The sequence below is a fragment of the Littorina saxatilis genome, linkage group LG15 (genome assembly GCF_037325665.1).
Source record: "Littorina saxatilis isolate snail1 linkage group LG15, US_GU_Lsax_2.0, whole genome shotgun sequence".
In the NCBI taxonomy this organism is placed as follows: domain Eukaryota; kingdom Metazoa; phylum Mollusca; class Gastropoda; order Littorinimorpha; family Littorinidae; genus Littorina; species Littorina saxatilis.
This window is the reverse complement of record NC_090259.1, coordinates 23,361,410-23,388,325: the sequence shown is the minus strand read 5'-3', so window position 1 is coordinate 23,388,325 and position 26,916 is coordinate 23,361,410. Positions and strand designations below refer to the sequence as shown.

At 41.5% G+C, this 26,916-nt stretch overlaps 1 protein-coding gene across 2 annotated transcripts in view; it reads left to right on the top strand.

Moving 5' to 3' along the window:
• LOC138948851 (WD repeat-containing protein 47-like) overlaps positions 1-26,916 on the top strand; it is a 40,355-nt gene continuing 13,439 nt past the window's right edge. Inside the window, exons 1-8 of one of the 2 annotated variants that reach the window (XM_070320476.1) lie at positions 1-164; positions 976-1,470; positions 3,400-3,591; positions 5,591-5,830; positions 9,410-9,613; positions 9,870-10,379; positions 14,284-14,404; positions 16,657-16,791. In XM_070320476.1, the coding sequence (XP_070176577.1) occupies positions 1,132-1,470; positions 3,400-3,591; positions 5,591-5,830; positions 9,410-9,613; positions 9,870-10,379; positions 14,284-14,404; positions 16,657-16,791 (1,741 nt within the window). In that variant the 5' untranslated portion in view covers positions 1-164; positions 976-1,131. Of the gene's footprint in view, positions 165-975; positions 1,471-3,399; positions 3,592-5,590; positions 5,831-9,409; positions 9,614-9,869; positions 10,380-14,283; positions 14,405-16,410; positions 16,792-26,916 lie in introns of both variants that reach the window. The other variant, XM_070320475.1, reaches the window with a different exon arrangement.

Genomic DNA, 26,916 nt, shown 5'->3' with positions numbered 1-26,916 from the left:
TGACTCAACTTCCGGTTCCTCCATTCCCGGCTGGAGTGCCAAAACACAGACCTTGAAATTTGTAATGAGCTCGGTTTCAGAGGCAAAATGTCTGACGAACAGCCCTTCGTACCGTGTCTTGAAATTTGGAATCGACCTATGAACGCATTGACTATCACTTGATGGTAACTGAGCTTTCTTTTCGCAAGCTGAAGTTCAATATCTTTTCAAGAAGTGACATGTTCTGGCAAAATTGGGATGACTATACACTGACAATACGCTCACACTTGACTACTTTGCAAGTTAATTTTGTTGTCTTTTTATGATAACAGATTATGTAAACTCTTCTGTTTTCGTAAGTTTTGTTGTTGCTTGAATACAATGACTGCAGTACACACACAAATCCTGCTTGTTTGGAAACGCACACACGTTGACATGATAAATGTTTGGGTTATTGATCCACGATGGATATTGAGTTAAAAACTGAACATTTCAATCAGTAATATTAATAGTAAAAGCTACGATCAGACTTTTAAATGTCAAGCAACAACAATAATTAAATTGACAAGAACAGTGGCAGCCAGAACAACAACACACATGCATGCCTTTCGCAACATATGAAAACGTATATATATATTATGCATGTATCATGGACAGTGCATAATTATATATTTTATTGTTACTTTGTAAGTTTGCTTCAAAATGTTAACATTGTGTTTTTGTGTGTGTGTGTGTTATGACAATGTGTGTCTGTGTGCCACGCACGTGTGTTTGTGTGTGTGTGAGAGAGAGAGAGAGAGAGAGTGTGTGTGTGTGTGTGTGTGTGCGTGAGTGAATTCTGTAAGTTAATTTGCCTCCTTATTCAGACTTCCTTGACTTGAAGATTTAAGTTTCTTAGCACTTATACTTATGGAGATCAAGACTTTTGGTAAAAGTTGTACATTTTAAAGCTTAAAAATCTGAATGGTTTAAAACAAAAATCTTTTTGTCTTTCAGGTGGAAACTATGTGAAGATCGATGCTTACGTCCATATAGTCTCACCTCAACCAAGGAATAATTTTATCAGACAGTACCCTAGCCGGTGTTTTTGATTTTTGATAATACAGTAATCAACTTTCCCCATCGTTTTGGAGTACAACACTGATCATCAAGATGCCTGCAGAAAAAGGCTTGCTGGTGTCGGAATCCGACATCATCAAACTGGTGCTGGAGTTTCTTCAAAACCGAGATCTGAACATTTCCATGCTGTCGGTGGAACGAGAAACTGGGGTCATTAACGGACACTACTCTGACGACCTACTTTTTCTGCGTCAGCTGATTTTGGACGGGCAGTGGGACGATGTGATTGAGTTCATTCAGCCCCTGTTGAGCATGGAAGGATTCAGTGGGAAGGCGTTTCAGTATGTGATCATGAAGCACAAGTACCTGGAACTTCTGTGCATCAAGTCGGAACCCAACATCATGCAGAACTATGATGTCACTGTTGATGAGGTCAGTATTGTTTTTGTATATATATGTATGTAGTACAGTACAAAAGTATTCGTAACTTTAATGTTTGCATGAACTTATGTTATAATCATGTTAATCACGTTGGAAACTTTTTTTTGTCATTTAAAATATTTCTTTTTATTTTCATTGTTGCGTTTAGACTTGTCCATAAGGCCAAAAAGAAAAAAGGTCTGTTTACGGTAACATAGGGTGAAAAAATAGGGTCGGTAGGTCGGCTTTTTTTTTTTTTCATTTTTTTTTTCTTTTTTTTTTTTTTTTTTTTTCTCCCCTCTCTATGATGTTTCACAGTTCATTTCTTCTCATCAATCCCTGTTTTTGCCTGTTGAAAAACGTTAATGATACTAAAACTCGCTGGATAGGTACTGATAATTTTCACCCCATCCTTTTCATGACAACATTTATCAAGCTTTACAGCTAGCGGGTGGCGAACACCACTGCGTGCATCTATTTTTAAAGGAAGTAACACGAGTGACGACCCTTTACTCCTAACAGTACTTTGAGCTTACCTCCCTTCTGTCGTCTGCTGTTTGAGCGCAAACAGCTCTATTTTGGATGCGGGTTTTTATTTTTTTTATTTTTTTTATTTTTTTCAGACGATCCAAAAAAAGATTAGGGTTGGGCCTAAAAACTAGTTTCGGTCGGGTTACCGTAAACAGACATATTTTTTGTTGTTGGCCTAATGAACAAGCGAGTAAGGACAGATGTATTCATGTGGGGTGGAGGGGGGGGGTTGTAAGGAACCAAATAATGTGAGAAAGGAGAACAGATTAGATGCTGTAGGCTTGTGCTCAAGTACTGCTAGTAGCCTCAAACAGAAAGGAGGCCACTGATGTGTGTAATTTAAGTTTTAACTCTTACTCTTAGTCTTAGTCTTACAGGTATAGTCTTATGGCATGTTTTAGAAAGATTAATTTGTTTGTTGAGCAAAGCAGGTTTACTGTTCAGGGGAACTGTTGATACTAATGTCCCAAACAGGCATGAGAATCTTCCATCTTTTTTGTGTGAATTCCTGCTTAAATTGCACCTCCCTTGGTATTTCTTGCTTTATCTGGCAAATAAACAATTGTTGATTTTGAAGCTGTAACTAGCAAGTGAGTAATTTACTGACAGTAACATTAACTTTTTAAGTAACACACTTACGCACTTCTCATTTATGAATCATTCCTATTTCTTCTTGAGAAAACCCAAGCAAATTTATTATTTCTGGTCTGATTTTGGGCTTGGAAGGTCTTGTTTGTTCCTTTTCTGTTCAATTTAATCTTTTTGCATTTTTTTTGTCTGGTCCTTCAAGTCAATTCAGGAGAAACTGTAACTTACGGGAAGCTGTGATGTGAAAGTACAGTGGAAGCCCCCTTTTAACATTTAAGACCCCCCAATTTAAGACCCCTTCCCTTTTCAGACCCTCTTTTCTCAGACTTTCTGTTCATAATCCTAGCCTTTATAGGGCGGGGATGTAGCTCAGTCGGTAGCGCGCTGGATTTGTATCCAGTTGGCCGCTGTCAGCGTGAGTTCGTCCCCACGTTTGGCGAGTCATTTTTGTGTGCAGACTCTCCTCGGTGTCCGAACACCCCCCGTGTGTACTTGCAAGCACAAGACCAAGTGCGCACGAAAAAGATCCTGTAATCCATGTCAGAAGTTCGGTGGGTTATAGAAACACGAAAATACCCAGCATGCTTCCTCCGAAAGCGGCGTATGGCTGCCTAAATGGCGGGGTAAAAACGGTCATACACGTAAAAGCCGTGGGAGTTTCAGCCCATGAACGAACAAACAAACAATAGCGTTTGTAAATTTAACCCCATTTTAAGAATTCCTCCTTGTGAAGGCCTGATTTTCTCAGATTTTTGGAGGTCTAGAAAGGGGGTTCCACTGTATCGTAAATGCTTATTAAACTGTCTACTGCTCTTTTCACAGGTTGTGAAATGCCTGAACGGCCTGGAGAGCCTGTGCCCGACCAAAGAGGAGTACAGCAACCTGTGTTTCCTGCTGTCGCTGCCCAAGCTGTCGGACCACATCGACTACCAGAACTGGAACCCCAGCAACGCCCGCGTCACTTGCTTCAAGGAGGTGCTGCCGTTAGTGGAGAAGTTTCTGCCTATTGAGAAGGTATGATGACTGTTGAGTAAAACTTAAAGTATGTCTCTCAGTTTATTTTTGTATAAATTGTATAAATTGCAGACACTTATTTTACATACACAGGTCTTTTTGGGGGGTGTTTGTTGTTGTTGTTGTTGTTGTTGTTGTTGTTGTTGTTGTTGTTGTTGTTGTTGTTGTTGTTGTTGTTGTTAGGGGGGTGGGGGGTGGGAGGGGAACATTTTTAGTTGCTTTTATGCATGTAACGAGTTGGAGTTTGGCAGAACTTTATGAAATCCAAAAGTTTGAAAGCATCGACTAAAGTATTGAAACATTTCTTCCTCCTTATAAAATCTCAAAGTTTAAGAGCATCCACTAAATTAAGGAAAAATGTCTTGCTCCTTGTAAGATCTAAAAGTGATGAAAGTTTCAAAGCTCATAATAAATAGACAACGTTCGGAAATAACTCTGAATAACTTGGGTTTATGTGGCTTGTGAAAGAGTGATCAATACCCTTGCTTTTTCGGGGACAAAATAAATACACACATGCTCCTTGTCCGTGTATTTCTGACACACCCCTTAAAGGTCCTTGTCTACATTTTTATACCGAAATCGCCATTTGACCATTAAAATGCAGAGTCTATTATCTACAAATATCAACAATACACCCCCTTTCGATCAGGAAAGACGAAGCCAGTGTAGCCGTTTGAAAATTCATTGTAGTATTCCAGCGTAGTAAAACTCATAGTAGGATATCCTTATTTGGAAAATGCCAAGCGCAAAACTCCTCTCAAATCCCGTGCATTTCGTGCGTTTTAAAAAAAAGCGTGGACAGCGCTCCAGTGTCAAACTGTTGCTGCACTTGTTTGGGCGTGGCTATAAGCATAGTGACATGAATTTGATTGGTCAGTATTTTTAGGCAAAGCACATGTTCTCAGCAAACAGAAAACAAAATATTGGAAGCGTGAGTCACGCTACCCAAAAATAAAATCTTTTTTTACATATATTTTTTTTTCTATAACTTTTTTCCCCATGGTTCATTCATCATCTGACATAACTTTTTTAGCGAAATCTAGCCATAAGATTATTGAAAAAAAGCAAAAATGTAGACGACCACCTTTAAGCTAACGATTGGACTGTGCAATCGTTGTCCCCCAAAGAGTAAGGGTTTTCACTCTTTCACAACCCATACTTCTTCCTTTCTTCTTCATTCATGGGCTGAAACTCCCCACGTTCACTCATGTTTTTGTTCACTCATGTTTTTGTTCACTCATGTTTTTGTTCACTCATGTTTTTGTTCACTCATGTTTTTGTTCAGTCATGTTTTTGTTCACTCATGTTTTTGTTCACTCATGTTTTTGTTCAGTCATGTTTTTGTTCACTCATGGTTTTGTTCACTCATGGTTTTGTTCACTCATGTTTTTGTTCACTCATGGTTTTGTTCACTCATGTTTTTGTTCACTCATGTTTTTGTTCACTCATGGTTTTGTTCACTCATGGTTTTGTTCACTCATGGTTTTGTTCACTCATGTTTTTGTTCACTCATGGTTTTGTTCACTCATGTTTTTGTTCACTCATGGTTTTGTTCACTCATGGTTTTGTTCACTCATGGTTTTGTTCACTCATGGTTTTGTTCACTCATGGTTTTGTTCACTCATGGTTTTGTTCACTCATGGTTTTGTTCACTCATGTTTTTGTTGTTTTTGTTCACTCATGGTTTTGTTCACTCATGTTTTTGTTCACTCATGGTTTTGTTCACTCATGGTTTTGTTCACTCATGTTTTTGTTCACTCATGGTTTTGTTCACTCATGTTTTTGTTCACTCATGTTTTTGTTCACTCATGTTTTTGTTCACTCATGTTTTTGTTCACTCATGTTTTTGCACGTGTGGATTTTAACATGTATGACCGTTTTTACCTCGCCATTCAGCAATCAGCATACACTCATTTCGGGGGACAACCCATACAATCCTGACACTGACAAGAGTTATTTTCGAAATTGGTCTATTAATGAATAATGTCTCTGTACCCAGTGTGACAGCACCAAGCAAGACGTGTCACGCAGCGATCGCCTGATCCAGCTGGTGCTGAAAGGGGTGCTGTACGAGTCGTGTGTGGAGTACTGTCAGCAGGCCGCCACCGGTTCCGACTCGGCCGCCATCAGTTACGTCACCTTGCTCCAGGACACGGGGTTCAGTGAGGCCGACCTCAGTCTTCTGGCGTGGCTACAGAGCATCCCGTACGATACCTTTGGATGTCCTTTTGAACAGAAGGTCAGTGGTCAAAGAAGCCGCCGTGAAGAAATCTTGAAAGACTAGACTGCCGGCAAATTTCCGCCGAATTGTTTTTGGTCCGCCGAAAAAGCAAAGGTGTCCGCCGAAAAAATAAGTGGGGGAGGCAAAAATGGTTCTAAAAACTGAATTTAATGGTAAACTTTCAGCTCAGATGACACCAAATTGCACCATTTGAGTTCTTTGGAGAGAGAAAAATTATCCGGGGGGGGGGGGGGGGGGGGGGTGGTGGTGGTGGGGAGGGGGGCGGTGGGGCATGCCCCTGGACCCCTCGAGTTGGTGGGGGGGGGGGGGGGGGGGGTGGTGGTGGGGAGGGGGGCGGTGGGGCATGCCCCTGGACCCCTCGAGTTGGTGGGGGGGGGGGGGGGGGTGGTGGGGCGGTGGGGCATGCCCCTGGACCCCTCGAGTAAGGCTAGGTGCTTTGCGCCGTCAACATTACTATTCCTTACAAATTTTCAGCCTTTTTTACTTTTTTCAATTCCCATGCCTGAGACTGCTTATGTTAAAATTCAAGAATTGAACATGAAGAGTAAAGAAATACAGGTTTTGCATTCATTGCAAATTTTGCATCAATGTTATATTTTTTGGGTGCCATACACATTTTTTCGTATCTTCTGGCATTATAAAGCTACAGACATGTTATTATACCTCCGGATGTCGTTTTGAACAGGTCAGTTGTCAAAGAAGCCAACATGAAGAAGAAATGTAAACTGTATCCTTTCTTGTTTTTGTTTTTTTATTCTTGATTTGGAACATCCGACTCGGCCGCCATCTATCTGCTTCAGATTATGAAGAAATGGACAGCTAATGTTAAAAAATCAGGAATTGAACATGAAGCGATACGACATGCAGGGTTCACGTTCACTGCAAATGTTGTGTTAATATTGTTTTTTGGGGCGTCTTACACATTTTTCGTACCACTGACACATAGTACTAATAGATCTCATCAAGCGACTCAAATCAATCACTCATCTTATTTGATCCCTGAGATATAAAAAACAAGTCGCGTAAGGCGAAATTACTACATTTAGTCAAGCTGTGAAACTCACAGAATGAAACTGAACGCACTGCATTTTTTCACAATGACCATAGTCCGCAGCTAGTGCAAAAGGCAGTGAAAGTGACGAGCCTGTTCAGCGCCGTAGCGGTTGCGCTGTGCTGCATAGCACGCTTTTCTGTACCTCTCTTCGTTTTAACTTTCTGAGCGTGTTTTTAATCCAAACATATCATATCTATATGTTTTTGAAATCAGGAACCGACAAGGAATAAGAGGAAATTGTTTTTAAATCGATTTCGGAAATTTAAATTTGATGATAATTTTTATATTTTTAATTTTTAGAGGTTGTTTTTAATCCAAATATAACATATTTATATGTTTTTGGAATCAGGAAATGATGTAGAATAAGATGAACGTAAATGTGGATCGTTTTATGTAAAACAAAAAAAAGTATTACAATTGTCAGATTTTTAATGACCAAAGTCATTAATTAATTTTTCAGCCACCAAGCTGAAATGCAATACCGAAGTCCGGCCTTCGTCGAAGATTGCTTTACAAAAATTTCAATCAATTTGATTGAAAAATGAGGGTGTGACAGTGCCGCCTCAACTTTTACAAAAAGCCGGATATGACGTCATCAAAAGTATTTATCGAAAAAAAGAAAAAAACGTCCGGGGGATATTATTCCCAGGAACTCGCATGTCAAATTTCATAATGATCTGTCCAATAGTTTTGTTTGGTCTGAATCGCTCTACACACACACACGCACAGACACAGACACACACACACACACACACACACACATACACATACACCACCACCCTCGTCTCGATTCCCCCTCTATGTTAAAACATTTAGTCAAAACTTGACTAAATGTAAAAAGTGCCCTGGTGGACTGCTTGGCATTTGATTTAAAAAAAAAAGTGTTTATCTTTTTGTTGTCGTATAATAAACTTTATAGAAAAAATATCAATAATATCGAGAGAAAAAACTGTTAGATAAAAGATGCATTTTAACTTTTCATGGAAATAGTGAAATAAATTGCACACGGCAAAACCAAATTCGGAGAAAGATTTTAGACACTCGGTTTTTCTTTTGCTGCTCTAGTCTAAAGGACAACGCAAAGAACCATAACAATTTCTGAGAAGGATTTTTAGATATACAGTGGAGTCCAGTTATAACGAACCTGGGTATAACGAAATCCCGCTTTTAACGAACAGCCATTGATTTCCCGGCAGACAGCCTTCTATTTCTTACTTGTTGCTTTCCGGCTACAACGAACCTTTTGAACTCATTTGCATAATGAACCCCTCTTATAACAAACACGTTTTAGCCGTTTTGTCTCTAAAAGTCACAAGGCTACAACGAACTGATGTCAATAATTCTCTCCAAAGACAAAAATACACAAACACAAGTAAAAGTATACCGGTAACAAACGGTCGAAGAATGAAAATAAGCCGCACATCAAAGGAAGAATACAGAGTGGAAATATGTGTGCTCTGTGTGTGCTGGGAGATCAAAGGCAGGTCCATTGTGATACCTTGACACTGACCTTCTTCCCAGGGGTCAATGACCCAGTTTTAGCTATGAGAGGTGGTTCCCCTGTCATATCTGAGAGAGGAAACACTTCCTGCACCGGGGTCAGTGACCGAGTTTAACCTATGGGGCGGTCTCTTTGATGTCTTGAGAGGAAACATGGCCAGGGTAGTACCTAGTAGCTGAAACATGCATTATCACAAGTTGTTTGACTGGTACTCAAGCGGTCTCTTTGATTTTTTGACTCACATGCGAAGCAAAAGTGAGTCTATGTACTCACCCGAGTCGTCCGTCCGTCCGTCCGTCCGTCCGGAAAACTTTAACGTTGGATATTTCTTGGACACTATTCAGTCTATCAGTACCAAATTTGGCAAGATGGTGTATGATGACAAGGCCCCAAAAAACATACATAGCATCTTGACCTTGCTTCAAGGTCAAGGTCGCAGGGGCCATAAATGTTGTCTAAAAAACAGCTATTTTTCACATTTTTCCCATTTTCTCTGAAGTTTTTGAGATTTAATACCTCACCTATATATGATATATAGGGCAAAGTAAGCCCCATCTTTTGATACCAGTTTGGTTTACCTTGCTTCAAGGTCAAGGTCACAGGAGCTCTTCAAAGTTGGATTGTATACATATTTTGAAGTGACCTTGACCCTGAACTATGGAAGATAACTGTTTTAAATTATACTTCTAAAATTACAGTAAAGTGAACATTTGAACTATGCCTCTCTATGGATTATATCATGAAGCTGTTGAAAACATGCAGAGATTGTACTCTCCAAGGAAAGATCGATGGGACGATCATTTGAATGTGGACTGAATTAGATTTGAACACCATTTCATCCCCTCTGTTTCAGTCGGTGACTTAGGACGTGAAATAGATTTGAACACCATTTCATCCCCTCTGTTTCAGTCAGTGAATCTGGACATGAAATAGATTTGAACACCATCTCATCCCCTCTGTTTCAGTCGGTGAATGTGGACGCGAAATAGATTTGAACAGCATCTCATCCCCTCTGTTTCAGTCGGTGAATGTGGATGTAAAACCGCTGGTCAAGCCGTCGCTGGAGGCGTCGTGGTCAGAGCAGATCCTGGTGACCCCCATCAAGCCCAAGATGTTCCCCCACTCCGCCATTCCCTCCGCCCGGCCGCGCTCCGCCGAGATCATGACGCGATCCCTCAACCCCCAGTTTGACGGCCTCTCCAGCGGTTTGAGGCGCGACCCCATGGTAAGACTGAGAGTTTTGTGTATTTCATGATCTAATAAACAAAGGGAAGTAAGCACTCTAAATGCACCTGACATGTGTAGTAGAGTAAGTGAAAGGTATTCGGAACCATTCTCCTGGCACCTGAGAGAATAACAAGCATTGAAATGAACAAGCCACTTTTTGTGTGTGGGTATTTTCGTTTTTACAATTATTTCATGTCTGTTAAGCACAAATCTTGTACCAGTTGTAGACCTGATAATTCTGGTGCCTCTTTCAGGTGACATCAGGAGACTTGGCAGCCCTCTCCCGCTCCATGGCCCCGGCACCCACCCTCTCCTCCCTCTCCTGCCTCTCCTCCCTCCCCGCCCCTCCCTCCCTCCCCCAGGCTCGCAACCCCATGCTCATGTCCATGGACAAGCTTTTCGCCACGGGTGAGAGCGTGGACACGCGTGCGTCCATCTGCGACGATCCGCGCATCAGCTCCCCGCGGTCCTCACTGGTGCTGCAGCAGTCACAACACCCTCAGCAACCCGCTACGCCTCAGCCTTCGCAGACAGTTCCACAACAGCGTCGGGTTTCTGATCAGATGTCTCACCCTATCGTCGGGGGCAACCCCTGCACACCTCCCAGGACGGATTCCCCGACGCAGGTGGTGACGCCGGGTCGTGGCGTGACCCCCAGGGGTCAGGGTCAGGTGTCGGGCGGCAGCGTGCGGGACTCCAGCAGCGACCTGTTTAAGGAGTACCAGCGGCAGAAACACATGCTGACTGAGCAGCTTGCTTTGCAGGTAATTGGTAGAGTGGAATTGCGCCCCTTGTAAGACCTATACACATTTGAGAAAATGAGGTCTTGAAAAGGAGACAGTGTCAAAATGGGTTTGAATTTACAGAGGTTATGAACACACAATCTGATAGGATAGGACTCTACAGTCACACAAGGTGCTGCAGCACATCCACAGACTGACACACGGAGCGTCAAGCATCGTCTCATGAGATGGGGGGGAAAATTTAAAAAAAAAAAATTAATAATAATAATAAAATAAAAACATAAGTCCCTGCGCTTAGAACTGTACCCACGGAATACGCGCGATATAAGCCTCATATTGATTGATTGATTGATGAGATTATGCTTTGCCAATGACATGAGATGAACACAAAATCTGAGACAGCAAGGTCTTATTTGAGAACGCATGATCTTTGGGGGGGGGGGGGGGGGGGGGTCTTAAAATTGTTTTTTTTTAAAGATTTTGTAGATTTTCCTGTGTTTAGGGATATCTCTCTCTTTTAAAGGCCGAGGGTTGGGTATAAAAGCAGAGCGGCGCATGGCACTTCAGTCTAATGTCTAACCCTTTTCAGGAAACGAGCTCTCACTTGAAATATTATTTTCAAAAATACTCTGTGTGTAAACTCAAACTCAAAAGCACCATTTTTGTCAGGCAAACATTTCAAGGTGTACACCATACATGCACCCCAAAAAGTGTGTATAATAAGCCCTGGATAACGTACTTTCAGAAAAAAAATTCACTCACCAAATTTGAATTCAAAATCAAACGGCTGTCAGTCGTGGTGGACTGGGCGGAGCTAAAGACACGAGAAAGATAATGTCCACGCACCGCTCATTCCTTTTCGGCAACACACACCCGCAACACAACGTTTACCAGATGTTGCCTGACCCCAAAGTTCCGGTCACTCCGCGCTATTGCAGCCGCCATGGATGCTACATGACACCACTGGCTAATCTGCCTGAGCAGAGTGAAACACTTTCAATGATCGTTCTGTAATTAATAAATCATTTCAAAGATAGTCTGCACTTTTCGAATGTTAGTTTGGTTTATATTACTTTTTTTTTAAGTGAAACATATCCATCCGAAAAAAACGTTTTCTTCTTGGGCTGAAAAAGTAAGCTGAAGTTATTTTGTGGATGAATACGATCGTGAGTTAGGTACCAATGTCTTGAATTTATGGCAGACTTTTCCAGAGAAAATAATATTGTACGCGTTGCTTGATGTGTCCGGTAGAACACCGCGTATCACAGTCACGCACGTTGGAACCAGGCACTCATGACTCATGAAAGACACTTTCTTCACTTTTTCACACACTAAAACACGGTATTCTTCAGGCGACTCTGCGGCAAATGTCGTAATCCCTGTCTGTCACAGATATCATATTCATCAACATCCAGCTATAGTGATGCTCTGCTATCTAATTAAAACTTTATTAGTCACAAAGCTATTCTCCTCCGGCCACGACGCGACACCATGCCTTGACTGACTAAATGCAAGTTTTCCCACCAAATTTCTCCTCTTCCCGCAAATTTTGGTGACCTAGTTAGTCTCAGACAAAACCAAACATGTGGGCTGGGGGAGCGAAATGCACGCTCGCAGTGCCGTTATGTATCTGGATTTACTGGTCAACCTGAAGCCAACGGTCACATTCGTAATTAATCCCCAGCATGTCGTAAGAGGCGACTAACGGATTCTGTTTCTCCTTTTACCCTTGTTAAGTGTTTCTTGTATAGAATATAGTCAATGTTTGTAAAGATTTTAGTCAAGCAGTATGTTAGAAATGTTAAGTCCTTTGTACTGGAAACTTGCATTCTCCCAGTAAGGTAATATATTGTACTACGTTGCAAGCCCCTGGAGCAATTTTTTGATTAGTGCTTTTGTGAACAAGAAACAATTAACAAGTGGCTCTATCCCATCTCCCCCCCTTTCTCCGTCGCGATATAACCCTTCGTGGTTGAAAACGACGTTAAACACCAAATAAAGAAAAGAAAATTTGTAATTAACAACCGCAAACTATATCTTTTGTTCAAACCAAGGGTGTCTAACAAGTCAGTTTCAACTTGTTAGATTCACAGACTTTACATTTGGCTTATTATGGCAAAGACAATGGTCAATATATTTTCTTTACAGAATGCAGTCGGTTTGTGTAACAAGGGTTCCATTGTTCCAAAAGCTGGCTAGACTGACCTACTCGTCTTGAAAACGGTACCGACCTTGATACCTTGGGAACTGTAAAACCAAGACACAGAGCTACATAGTGGCGCCAATGTCTTGGATGAAACATTCAAACATGCATGTACAGAAAGCAGTGACACATTTTAACTCTGTAGATGGTCCCTCAAGTTCTTGGCATCCAATTGTTGGTGCGAGTTTCCACTCAGGTTCTGCACCAAGAGAGAGGGTATTTCTACTCTTCAGTCTACAACACTAAGTCAGGTTGACCGGTTGTGTCAGTGTATGGCACTGCATAACTTTCACCATGTGCTCAGTTGTATTACACAGTGTACAAATGCGCGCACGCATGCGACGGTGTGTGTGTGTGTGTGTGTGTGTGTGTGTGTGTGTGTGTGTGTGTGTGTGTGTGTGTGTGTGTGTGTTTGTGTAATCTGCACTCAGCGGATTTATTGCTAGTGTTAATAAATCATTGCCACTAATAATGCTTCCAAATAACCGTCAGAAAGAAAGGGGAATACCACACACACATACACACACACACACACACACACACACACACACACACACACACACACACACACACACACACACACACACACACACACACACACATAACGGGAATTTACAGAGGTTCACAAGAAAGGCACACACACCAAGGAGAGGTATGCAGTCTGCTGTTGGCTTGTTTAATCAAGCGGAATGCCTTGCCCACTGCATCCACCAGACACTTGAGACCTGTCGGTCACTGAAAATAGGCGCCGCCTATACCCATGGGTATTTTGGCCTGTTGGACCTCGGCCTTTAAGAGCGATTCATCCTTCATAGCTGCCAACCCTCCCGAATTTTTCGGGAATCTCCCGATTTTTTAAATCCGTCACAAAATCCCGAAATGTGTTCGATTTTCCCGAAAATCAAAATTTCTAAAATACTTTGTGTAAGCAGCCTCTTTTTGGAGGAACAAACCGGTGAAAAGACGCTCTGGTTAACCGAGACCAGCCACATTGGTGTGCGCATGTGCGGAAAATAAGTTGTGCCTCGATCTTAAATGAATGTCAATTTTGATCATAATATACCATAAAAAAAAGCAATTTTGGCAAAATCTTCAGCTTCCTGACCCCCACCAGGGGCTTTGCCCTGGGACCCCACCGGGGCCTACTGCGGCCCCCGGACCCCCACAGGAATTTCATTGTCAGAAAGTTGGCAGCTATGATCCTTGTTTTGCTCGAGTTTTGAATGTCTACAAACAGAGGGAACTACGGTACATTTTATTTATTGTGTACAGTCTTTTATTAGCTGCACCAAGGTTCCCTTCAGAATCTGTGAGACTGAGAGAAACCACAGTAAAATGTTTTGTTATATTCTTTCTTTCTTTCAAATTATAACTGTAAGCAGTGTCACAATACATACTCAAGGACAATGTTGTTCCTGGACTCAAAAGACAATAGGTCAGTTGGACCTGAGTTAAAACTGTTTATTCTCTACAGCACCAATTGCTTGGCTTTTTCCGTTAGTAGGAAAATTAAAGGTCAGAAGACCTCCGACATGTCAAAAAAAATCAGGCGGTCGACGGGCCAGCTTGTCAGAGCAATGCGTCAGATCAAAAAAGTATGCATCATTGACCAAAGACCGAGGCCTGAGAACAACACTGCAATTAATATGAAGATAATGGTTGAAAAATAAAGTGATATTCAAACAGCAGAAATAACAATGAAACTGAAAACAATGGTTGCAGGAGAAACAGAGAGAAGCCTACCAGCAGGAACTGAGAGATCTGGAAAACAAACAGCAGCATTTCTCCCTCGACAATCGTTTCCAAGACAACTACGCAAATCCTAATGTGATTGAAGACAAAGGTAGGCTCTAGCTGTTTGTCCCAGAAATGTATAGTGCTTTTACAGTTCTGTTCCAGTATCACTGTCAATTTGAGTTACTTTCCAAGTCTGGATTAATTTGAGAACAGGATTTTGTTCTTCAATTCATGTGCATATTTGTCTTCAGTTGCATATATTTGTAGACTTTGTTCTTCACTCTAATTCTACAAGATTTAAATTTGCATTGCAAATGTTCCATTTCTAGTCTTTAGTTTGCTTGCTTAAGGATCTTCAAAGTGCATTTAGGATGAGGCCATTCTTTCTTTTACTTTAAAGATTGTGTTGTTGTTGTAAATGTAATTTGGGTTTGAGCAGCATTTAAGCATCAGTTTTCCTCTGTTTATTATTCTTTGTCTTTAATTGCAAGCAGTTAGAGGGGTTCAGAGATGGGAAGGGTAGGAGGTCGTCACGGAATGGATTCTGGTACAGTGGAGCCCCCCCTATTAAGACCTTCACAAATCTGAGCAAATCAGGTCTTAAAATGGAGGGAGTCTTAAAATGGAGGGAGTCTTAAAATGGAGGGAGTCTTAAAATGGAGGGAGTCTTAAAATGGAGGGAGTCTTAAAATGGAGGGAGTCTTAAAGTGGAGGGAGTCTTAAAATGGAGGGAGTCTTAAAATGGAGGGAGTCTTAAAATGGAGGGAGTCTTAAAATGGAGGGAGTCGTCTTAAAATGGAGGGAGTCTTCAAGTGGAGGGAGTCTTAAAGTGGAGGGAGTCTTAAAGTGGAGGGAGTCTTAAAGTGGAGGGAGTCTTAAAGTGGAGGGAGTCTTAAAATGGAGGGAGTCTTAAAGTGGAGGGAGTCTTAAAATGGAGGGAGTCTTAAAGTGGAGGGAGTCTTAAAATGGAGGGAGTCTTAAAGTGGAGGGAGTCTTAAAGTGGAGGGAGTCTTAAAATGGAGGGAGTCTTAAAGTGGAGGGAGTCTTAAAATGGAGGGAGTCTTAAAATGGAGGGAGTCTTAAAGTGGAGGGAGATTTACACAGGTTATGAACAGACAATCTCAAAAAGTAAGGTCTTAAAAGGAGGGAAGTCTTAATGGGGGGGGGGGGGGGGGGGGTACCACTGTACTTGTAAAGATTGCATTGCCTGACAAGTAGACCAAAATAATCTTTCCCTACCTTCACTTGAGCAGTCAGTCTCCGTCGTCGTCTTCTGAACTCTACCAAAAGAGATTCAGTCTTATGAGAATAACTGCAACACCTACCATAGAACGTTTTGTTCTATTAACCTGTTGACACTTGTACCATCACATTCCACCTTCATAGGTATGCGTGTGATCATGCATAAGTGTTCAAGGCTTGCTCTCATCAAGAATGGTTGATTTACGGGGGAGAAAAAAAAATTCAGTAGAGTCTAGCTCTCATACATTTAATTTCTCTATCATTTTTGTAGAGATTAATCTTGAGATCGCAAGATTGCATGATTTTGCATACTTTGTTTTTGTGGGGGGGGGGGGGGGGGGTGCATGCAATCAGGCTTTTTTCTACTATTTGCGTTAATTCATGCCTCAGGTTTGGCTTGGAATGGGAAATGAGGCTTCACAACGACGGACACAATGTTGTGAAAATGTCAACAGTTATGGTTGCATTTGCCCTTTAGAGTTTCGTGAACAAAAGAGAAACCGGACAGCGAAAAAAACAACGTTTCTTTGTAAAGTGGGATTCAGGGAATCGCAGACCTGTCCAAGTTGACCAAGTTGGGTACATTCCCATTTTGCACAACCTTCAACATGAGATATGAATAACCTTGATAAGTCAGAATATTGCCAGTGGACTTAATTGTAGCATGAGGTTAAGAATGATGATAAGACTGGGGATGTCATACGTATTGTTTGCTTGAAAGAGAAATTCAGTTAGGCCATACATTTACTTTCCTCTTTTCATTTCTGAACTCATTTTACGCTCTGCATTTCTTTTGGTTTCGTCGCATGCTTTATCTGTAACACGCTTTTTCTGTGTGCTCTGTTTCTTTCCCTTGTCACCGGCAAAAAGAGTACGCTCACCTCGGCATGCAAAACCAGGAGAGAAACTCTCTGCCCTTCATGGCCCCTGTCACTCAGTCACCGTCATTATCGGGCCATCACCACCACCCCTACCACCTCCACCATTCCCAGCAACTGCAACAGCAACAACAAATTCTACATGCGCAGTTTGCCTCACCTAATGCTTCCTGTGATACTAACACCTCGCAGTCTTTCATCCGCCACCGGCCTATTGGACCAGTTTATGGTGTTGCAGATAAGAATATCATCAACACGGCAACAGCGACTACAGGTGGTGGTGGTGGTGGTGGTGGTATTGGTGGTGGGGATACGAGAGCACCACCACAGCCGACAGTGGAAGACGGCGTCACGGTCACCAACCAAAAAACAGGTAACATGTTCCTAGATCTCACCACCCCCCCTACGCGTTGTCGCATCCCCTCGCTCCGCTCCCCCACCAAACAGCCGGAGAGCGCCAGCACTACCCCTGATGCTCCCCCGCGCTCCCATTATGCTCACGCTCGCAGCGGGAGTGCGGCCTCCCACCTGGCCACTCCCGCCACCTCACGTCGAGGATTGCCCCAGCGCTCCGTGACTCCCACCCACCACTCCAAGACCAAGACGGCGCCGGAAGTGCGATCGGCGACGCTGCCCAGGAAAAAGAAAGAGCCCCCATCAGTGTCCAAGAATCTGATGAGCACTTCGGCGCACGCTTCGGCCGGCGGAGGAGGAGGCCTGAAAAGATCCAGCTCGTTTCAAGCCACAGGTAGCAGTGTGGATGATTCCAGATCCAAAACCCTGCCGCTGCCAGGTAGCTGGAATGTTTTACTCTCCCTTCCCTGCCTTCGTCAACGCATGGCATGCTTTGCTGCATGCTCTGGCACCGAAAAGAGAACAGTTCGGACGGTCTGTCGGCTGTATGCTGCTGGAATGTATAGGGATTAACCCAAAACTCCTCATCCTTGGTAACATGTTAACAACAAACTTCTTGTCCTTTTTTGAGCTTATAGGACTGTTGATTCTGTAAATGAATTACAATGATGTGGCTGGCATTTCTTTTCCTCAGGAAATTCTGGCCAAAATGGCATCAAAAGTGTCTGCAATTTTAGGAGGTTTTTGGCAGTCCTTGGCATCTCATTTCCCATAACCTCTAAAAGGTACAGCACTTGTGTCGCAATGATAGCTACGTTCTCTGTGAATTGAAATAAGTTTCAGTGTTTCTTGAACTACTGATGCCAAACAACATTCCTGGTAACAAAGTAGGTAACACTTCAAGCAGTGATACTTTGTGTTGAAAGCAGCCATTTTGCCAAGAGTTCAGCATTAATCTTTGGCGCTTTAATATCATTTGAAATTATCAGCTATACCAAGCAGGTCAAGCTATTATATATGTATAAGACGGGCGCAGTGGTCTAGTGGATAAGACATCGGCCTCCTAATCGGAAGGTCGTGAGTTCAAATCCCGGCCGCCTGGTGCGTTAATAAGGGTGGAGATTTTTCCGATCTCCCAGGTCAACTCATGTGAAGACCTGCTAGTGACTTAACCCCCTTTGTGTGTACACGCAAGCACAAGACCAAGTGCACACGGAAAATATCCTGTAATCCATGTCAGAGTTCGGTGGGTTATAGAAACACGAAAATACCCAGCATGCTTCCTCTGAATGGCGGGGTAAAAACAGTCATATATATACGTAAAAACACACTCGTGCGAAAACATGAGTGAACGTGGGAGGTTGAAGAAAAAGAAGAGTATATATATGTTTACACTGACTGACTGAGTGTGATACTGATCTCTTGATTTTATTATGAATCAGTCAAATGATTTATTTCAACGTTGTCATGGAATTTTGCCCTAACTCATTTTAGAAAGCTTTTCAGCAGGCCAAAACTGGTTATCTGTATTATGAAATAGTGTTTATACTTGTACTTGGTATGAATAGAAAGATGAAAGAATGTTAAATCATACATTGTTCATTGTATTTTAGAGCTATTCTGATGGACACGTGGGGGAATTCGGGGGCTGTGATTGGATGGTCTCACACATCCCTTTTCCGATCATCAAAGCATAACGATACAAAAGTTGGCCATTTTTGCCGATATCCAAACGATATCGGCAATAACAAAGACGCGTGGTTCCGGTTTCTTCCACGTGTATAAAGTACACGCATACCTCGCCAGGTTTGTTTCTGTCCCTCTGTGACTAGTCGACAGACGATGCCATTTGCTTTGTGTGTGTTTTTGTTGTTGCTTACTGTACATGACATGGGCCCTACATTACGTGTAAAATCCAGTTCTTTAACAGGCAACAAACCTTGCAAATTTCCAGAAGCTGCAATCTGAAGCGACCTATCTCGGATTCTAGCAGACGATCTCTCCAATGTTTAACACAAAATCAGCAAACTCTCCTGTCACATAGAACGTCCATTGTATAGTGCAATGAGGAAATGAAGTTACCGGTCTGAAACATTTCGTCGTTTCTTCTGAGACAATCCTTGTTCTCTTATCATCTACAGATTTACCGCTGTCTTCACCACGCGAATTCCCAACAGAAGTCAGACTTTCGAACATACAATCTACGTAGGCAAGCATGATACGTCATGACGTCATATGATTCCTAACCTATTGACGTAATGCTAAGCATCCGGTTATCTCGAGTTTTCTCCGTAATACATGTCCGTGGGTTTTTCAATGTTCGGTTATTTCCGTGGCTTCATGCGGAAAGGGAACCGTCGTCTGCAATCAACGACATGGACCATTCTGGTACTTGTCGCTGACAAAAACATGATTCTAACACAGAATTTAATGTCAGAATAGCTATATAAACGCTATTGTGTTTTCAGCGTAGCAATAGGGTCCGATATTTAGACTCGAACAAGTATAATGCGACTCGTCTTCGACTCGTCGGCATTATACTTGTCTCGTCTAAATATCGGGCCCTATTGCTACGCTGAAAACACAATAGCTGTTATTAGAGAATATTTCTCATTAAAATCACCAAACTCGCCAAAAATCAAGTTACGCCAAAATTCCAGGGTGACGACGATTTGGTCTTGATTCTCTGTGAAGGCAGCCTTTTTTGAGTCACTTGAGAAAAAGTGACTCTATGTAATCGGTCAGTGTTAGTCTGTCCGGCCGGCCATCCGGCCGGCCGGCCGTCCATAGACACCACCTTAACGTTGGACTTTTCTCGGAAACTATCAAAGCGATCGGGCTCATATTTTGTTTAGTCGTGACCTCCAATGACCTCTACACTTTAACGGTGATTTCGTTGACCTTCGACCTTTTTCAAGGTCACAGGTCAGCGTCAAAGGAAAAATTAGACATTTTATATCTTTGACAAAGTTCATCGGATGTGATTGAAACTTTGTAGGATTATTCTTTACATCAAAGTATTTACATCTGTAGCCTTTTACGAACGTTATCAGAAAAACAAGGGAGATAACTAGCCTTTTCTGTTCGGCAACACACAACTTAACGTTGGGCTTTTCTCGGAAACTATAAAAGTGACCGGGCTCAAATTTAATGTGAACGTGACTCCCAGTGACCTCTACACTTTGACGTCTGCTTTGGTGACCTTTGACCTTTTTCAAGGTCACAGGTATGTCTTGAATTCTTCAGGTATGCATTGTGTTGTGAATAGCAATTTCTTCCTGTCCATCTGATGCCTCATATAATATTCAGAACTGCGAAAGTTACTCGATCGAGCGTTTGCTCTTCTTGTTTAAACACTTAAAATGCTTTATTTTATTTTATTTTATTTTATTTCTTTGTTTAACATGAAGAGAAATAAATCAACTAACATGTGATAGACTTATAACAAACGCATGAAGTTTCCTGGAGACAAACCCAAGTATTTTTTCTTGAGTGTACAGTTAACAGGAGTGCTCATAACTTGTGTGTTTTGATTGAAGAAATCTTCTTCTTCTTTTGAAGTTACTTTTTGAATTTATTTCTTGTTCGCAAGAGGTCAGTTTAGAATTGAAAATGGTGAATAGTTGGTTCAGTTTGCTGTTTTTTGTTTTTGTGGTGTGTTTTTTAACAGATGTTAGCGGAGGAGTATTGATAAATTAATGAGTTTGTTTTATTAATAACATATTAAAACGTCTGTGTCGGCTATTTTACTTCAAAATTACTTTAAGCTCATTGCGTGTTTTTCACTTCTGTGGGCATTTTGGTGGGCTTCTTGGGTAGATTTTTGCAAACTTCTTGCAAGCTGTTGTTTTAATGCTGATTGGTACCTCTATTGATTACTTTGTGTCATGAAAAAATGGTGCTTACAAAATGTTCTCTCATACCCTGTGAGTGTGAAGTCATTGTCTGCCAACAAGTATTGACGTGTCAAGTACTTATATTGTAGCTACAAAGAATATTCTCTCTCTCTCTCTCTCTCTCTCTCTCTCTCTCTCTCTCTCTCTCTCTCTCTCTCTCTCTCTCTCTCTCTCTCTCTCTCTCTCTCTCTCTCTCTCTCTCTCTCTCTCTCTCTCTCTCTCTCTCAATCCCAGAGAGCCTTTACTAATCTCTCAAGTCTGTAGAGATAAAACTGAGCAAAAACTGAGAACAACTTTGAAAAATACAGTATGTATCGATTGGACATTGGATTTCCCTTCTTTGAGCCATGTGACGTCAGAGGCCTACAAAACTTTATAATTGGGCGTTTCAGGTTGACCGAAACTTTAAAGGAACTACAAAACACACGTCATGTGTTTGATTGCATGTGTGTGTGCTGTTCAATGTCAAAACAACAACAAAGTCAGTACATGACGTGTGTTTTGTAGTTCCTTTGAAGTTTCGGTCAACCTGAAACGCCGAAATATGAATCTTATGTGTTTGATTGCATGTGTGTGTGCCCGGGCTCGTTCAATCGTCAAAACAACAACAAAGTCATAGTACCTGAAAGGAATTCGATCGATACATAAATGTTATTTGCGTGTTTGACCAAAATATGACATTTTACACAGATCTCGACAGTCATTGTTCACCTCGACCGCTATCGCGGTCTCGGAGAACAATGACTGTCTCGATCTGTGTAAAATGTCATATTTTGGTCAAATAACGTATATGTAATAGTTTGCCTTGTGCTAATTGACCTCTAATAACGTTCAACTAGATGTTAAACTGATTCAGTTAGTTTATGCCCTGTACATTATGTGCCGTAGCGAATGTGAATGCAGTCTGTTCCCCATTCAATCCCTCTCTCACCGTCACCCTATTGTGGATTTGTTCAGCTCGAAACAAACAGAAGGCTGACGGAACTACAACGGTGACTCAGTCCCGAATCAAACGATCATCGTCTGTCAGAGGTAGCAACTGAATGCTCGTTTTGCCTTGACGCATAACTGTTTTAATTCCCAGTTCAGAGAGATTTCTGCATGTGTTGGAGTGACCATCCTTGACCTTTAGGACAGAAATGAAAACCCTAAGTGTGCTGCATTTGTTCTAAAATGTGTTAGTGACTGTTAAAATGTATGGTAGTTTGTCTGAAACTGTCTCTCAATCTATTGCTAACAAAACCCTATTTTTTGTTTGAAAAAAAAAGTGAATACCTATAACACCATGTTTGAAACCTTACTCCCTATGTCAGCGGCAAGATTGTGTGTGTGCGTTGAATTTATAGAATGTGTCCATCTGTGTACTTATAGTGAGTTCGCTGGTTTGTGAGCTCTGTTCACTCCGTGCAACACACATTTCCATGTGTATCTTGTTGGCTTTCGTGAAGCATGGAATACACAAATGCTAACTCGGCCTGACTTAGTTGTTAGCCGTTTGATTTCCTTCACACTCGTATGACCAAGGCACTGCATTTGTATGTGATGAACGTCTCTTATCTGTGTTATCTGAAGAACTGATTACTTGTTATACAGTGTAACCCCCCCCCCCCTTTTCAAAACCTTCAAAAATCTGAGAAAATCGTGTCTTAAAAAGGAGGGAGTCTTAACACAGGGGTAAATTTACAGAGGTTATGAACAAAAAATCTGAGAAAACAGGGTCTTACAAGGGAGGGGTCTTAATTTGGGGGGACTTGACAGGGAGGTTCCACTGTAGTACAGTCGAACCTGCCCTTGTGACCATGCCTTGATCTAACCACCTCCCCAAAACTAACAGCCCAAGCGATAGGGATCCCTGAAAGGTTTTAGCTATATAATTAACTTTCCAGGGCAACTACCTGTCTTTGGCGACCGAAGCCGTCAATATCGGTCCAAGCTGACATGTTCAGTCTTGGACGACCATGCACCCATCGTCTTTTTTGCTGAAACATTCCTATAAAAAAAAAAATGGTCGTACACCACATTCTTTTCTGACTACTATTGGTAGCTTGCGACTTCAGCACGGGCTGACAGTATTTAATCAAAACCATCGGTGCTGTGCATTCAAGAGAACATTATATCAAGTAAGGGCTAAACTTTAAAGGCAGATTTATTGTCTGACCTCGTCGTGTTTTTTAGTCGCTCACATCACCTCTTCTTTCACAACAATTTAGCATCCTTGCAACATGCCAGGGCTTTCTTGACAAAATCCTGATTGATTGTCCAGATTGTGATTACAAATTGCTGGCCGGAGAGAAATGCACTGACTAGTTTTGGGTGGCATTTCTTAGATTGTGGTACAGTGGAACCCCCCTTTTAAGACCCCCCAATTTAAGACTCCTTCCTTTTTAAGACCTTGTTTTCTCAGACTTTCTGTTCATAACCTCTGTAAAACAAGAGGCGAAGCCTTCAAGGCTCACGTAAGAAATCGACAAACAGCAACACAAACTAGAGATACTGTTCTCTGCACAAACTCAATCACTCTGTCACACATACACCCACACACAGTAGGCATAGGTGACTCGGTGCAAGAGTGCGAGACACTAGATCTAGATCTGTCTGTCTGTAGCCTACTTACGGGGACACGACTGCCAGATGGCCAGATCGACACTGCGCTTTCGACAGCGCTTCCTCGCGCAGACACTGGAAACACGCTGTGCAGATTAACCTGTAGGAAATCTCCTTTGGTATCTTCTTTATCTATTTTTCTGGAGCTACGAAACCGAACAATGTGAAATCGTCTTCTCCGAATCGGCGAACTGCAGCTCGGTGATAACTGTATCTATACCACAATCCTTCACGCGATCTGACCTAACCTTGACCCCTGACCTGGTCTACATACCACACACGACACAAACCAGACACTGTGTTTTTACCCCCCCCAAAACGCCCCACCACCCGTTTTCTTTGGATACACACTTTAACTACATACGTGCCGACAAAATGTTGATCATTGCTTCAATACTTTGAAGCTGTTGCTTGAATAATAACCAGGTAAAATTAGTATTTCGGTGTTCAGTCAAATGTTAAAGTTTCTTCCACAGACATACATACATACGCACGCACGCACGCACAGACAGACAAAAGTTAGCATCGCATAGGCTACACTTACGTGAGCCAATGACCCCTATTTCAAGACTCTCCTTTATAAGACCAGATTTTCTCAGATTTTGGAGGTCTTAAAAGTGTTTTTTTACAGTACATGTAACAGAATGATGGCTGTGCTGCCATCAAGTTTGGAACATTTTTAAAATTCAGTGACCTGTCTAAAGATTGTCAAGTTGGTTGGCTGGGTCTGTTTGCTTGATGGATGAGCAAATCAGTGCTCTGCTTGATTGAGATACATGTACATATTTTGACACGGATCTTACTTGTTGTAGAAAATAGTTCTGTTAGAAAAGCATTTGCACAGTTTTCGTTGTACATAATTAGGTGCTTATTAGGATCTTTCTGGTGTCCGCGAACACCACCGTTTAAACATGTGCACGATAAAGATCCCAAGCACACAGAGAAAGTCTCAGGGCATGGAAAACACAAATGCACACACGACGCATGGGGAAAAAATTGGGTAGCGCGGTTCTGTCGCTGCACGCTGTTCCCAGGTATTAATTCCCCAAGGACAAGACCATATACCAAATAAGTTATAACAAGATTAGGTGCGCCTGATGGGTTAAGGTGGAGATTTTTCTGATCTCCCAGGTCAACTTATGTGCAGACCTGCTAGTGCCTTATCCCCCTTCATGAGTACACGCAAGCACAAGACCAAGTGCGCACGAAAAAGATCCTGTAATCCATGTTTGAGGTCGGTGGGTTATAGAAACAGGAAAATACCCATCATGCTTTCTCTGAAAGCGGCGTATGGCTTCCTAAATGGCGGGGTAACAACGGTCATACACGTAAAATTCCACTCATGCAAAAACATGAGTGTACATGGGAGTTTCAGCCCACGAACGCAGAAGAAGAAGGTGCCAAAAATTCAACATCAAACAATTTGTATAGACTGTGTTGTTGGTATAGATTTTGCACTGTTCACAGTACATTTGCACTCAGTAACATGTGATTTAGTGGATGTGTGCTTGTCTGCTTTGAATTTATGTTAAATATTTTATGCTGTTTTCAAACCTGAGTCTGAAAATGAATGAACCTGTAACCCTGCCATAACTTCCTCTCTTACCTGAAATGTTTGAAACAGCTTTTACAGTGAAGTTTGGACTGTCGAACTCACAGAATGAAACTGAACGCACTGCTTTTTTCACCAAGACCGCATACTCATAGTTTCGTCAGTCCACCGCTCGTGGCAAAGGCAGTGAAATTGACAAGCCAGAATAGTGCGGTAGTGGTCGCGCTGAGAAGGATAACACGCTTTTCTGTATCTCTATTCTTTTTAGCTTACTGAGTTTGTTTTTAATCCAAACATATCATATCTGTATGTTTTTAGAATCAGGGACCGACAAGGAATAAGATGAAATTGTTTTTAAATCGATTTCGGAAAATTAATTTTAATCATAATCTTCATATTTTTAATTTTCAGAGCTTCTTTGTAATCCAAATATAACATATGTATATGTTTTTGGTATCAGAAAATGACGAACAATAAGATGAAATTGTTTTTGGATCGTTTAATAAAAAAATAATTTTAATTACAAGTTTCCGATTTTTAATGACCAAACTCATTCATTAGTTTTTAAGCCTCCAAGCTGAAATGCAATACCGAAGTCCGGCCTTCGTCGAAGATTGCTTTGCCAAAATTTCAATCAATTTGATTGAAAAATGAGGGTGTGACAGTGCCGCCTCAACTTTTACAACAAGCCGAATATGACGTCATCAAGGGTATTTATCGAAAAAAATGAAAAAAATGTCCGGGGATATCATACCCAGGAACTCCCATGTCAAATTACATAAAGATCGGTCCAGTAGTTTAGTCTGAATCGCTCTACACACACACACAGACACACATACACACATGATTATAATAATAATAATAAATGAGCATTTATATAGCGCAACATCATAACTTTACAATTATGCTCTTTGCGCTTGACACATTTAAAATTAAAACACAGTTATACAAGCATTTACATCTACATTCATAGTCAACAACGCTTAATTAAAAGCATACACCATCAAACATACATCACAAAAGATTCTTCCACTAACTAAGTAATAAAAACATGAATAAAATAGGTAGTAAAAAACAAGGAAATACCAGCTGAATACCCTTAATCAAACAGAACATGTTATCAACAATGCTGAAAACAGTCCTAGATGTTTATATACATTATCACTAAAACAACAAATACACTACATGTAGCCTACTGATGGACTGAGAAAACAAAATCAGGGGTTGTATTTCTTGAAGAGGTGCGTTTTAAGTGCTCGTTTGAATGCTTGGGGTGACTGAGAGTGGCGGATGTGAAAGGGGAGAGAATTCCATTGTGTGGGTGCGCAGAAAGTAAAAGTGCGTTGTCCGTAGGTTTTGGTTTTGGTGTGTGGAATGGTAAGGATGCGACAGTCAGAAGAGGCACGGAGTAGTCTTGCTGGAGAATAGACGGTGAGGAGTTCAGAGAAGTAAGCAGGAGACGAGCCAGAAAAGAAGTTAAAGCAGAGGGTGGACAGTTTGTAGTCAATGCGGGCTTGAATAGGTAACCAGTGCAGTGTGTGAAGAAGTGGTGTTGCGTGATCTCGTTTTCGTGCTTTGAGAATGAGGCGTGCTACTAAATGTAAAAACACCCACTGTTCTGGCTGTGTATAATGACTATATTTTCAAATAGTTGTGCCTTGACCTCCAAGAACTTCTTTGTGCAATTAAGTGATCATTGACATTCCTGTAGATACCATCTTTATTGCCTTCCTCTACCCTCTGATCGACTCACCTCGGACCCGTTAGCCCACACTGCGCTGAAATTGCTTGTTTGTATTTTGAATGCTCTACAGAATGCACTTTTCCTACTAAAAATTTTGAATATTTGTTTGATCTGTTTGAATATTTAATACATTTAGTCATTTGTCTAGAGCTCTTCCACCGTTTTTGAATTTTGAGATTTTTAATTCATAGCTTTTTGATGGTTAACAGTGGTTTTATTCTAATAAATATTTGTCTTAAGTTACTCAATCTCAGCCTTGGTGGATTTAGAAATGAAATGGTTAGTGTTGAATAATCTTCTTTCGATCCTTCTTACCTTTATTCTCTCTTTCTTTCTTTCCATTTATCA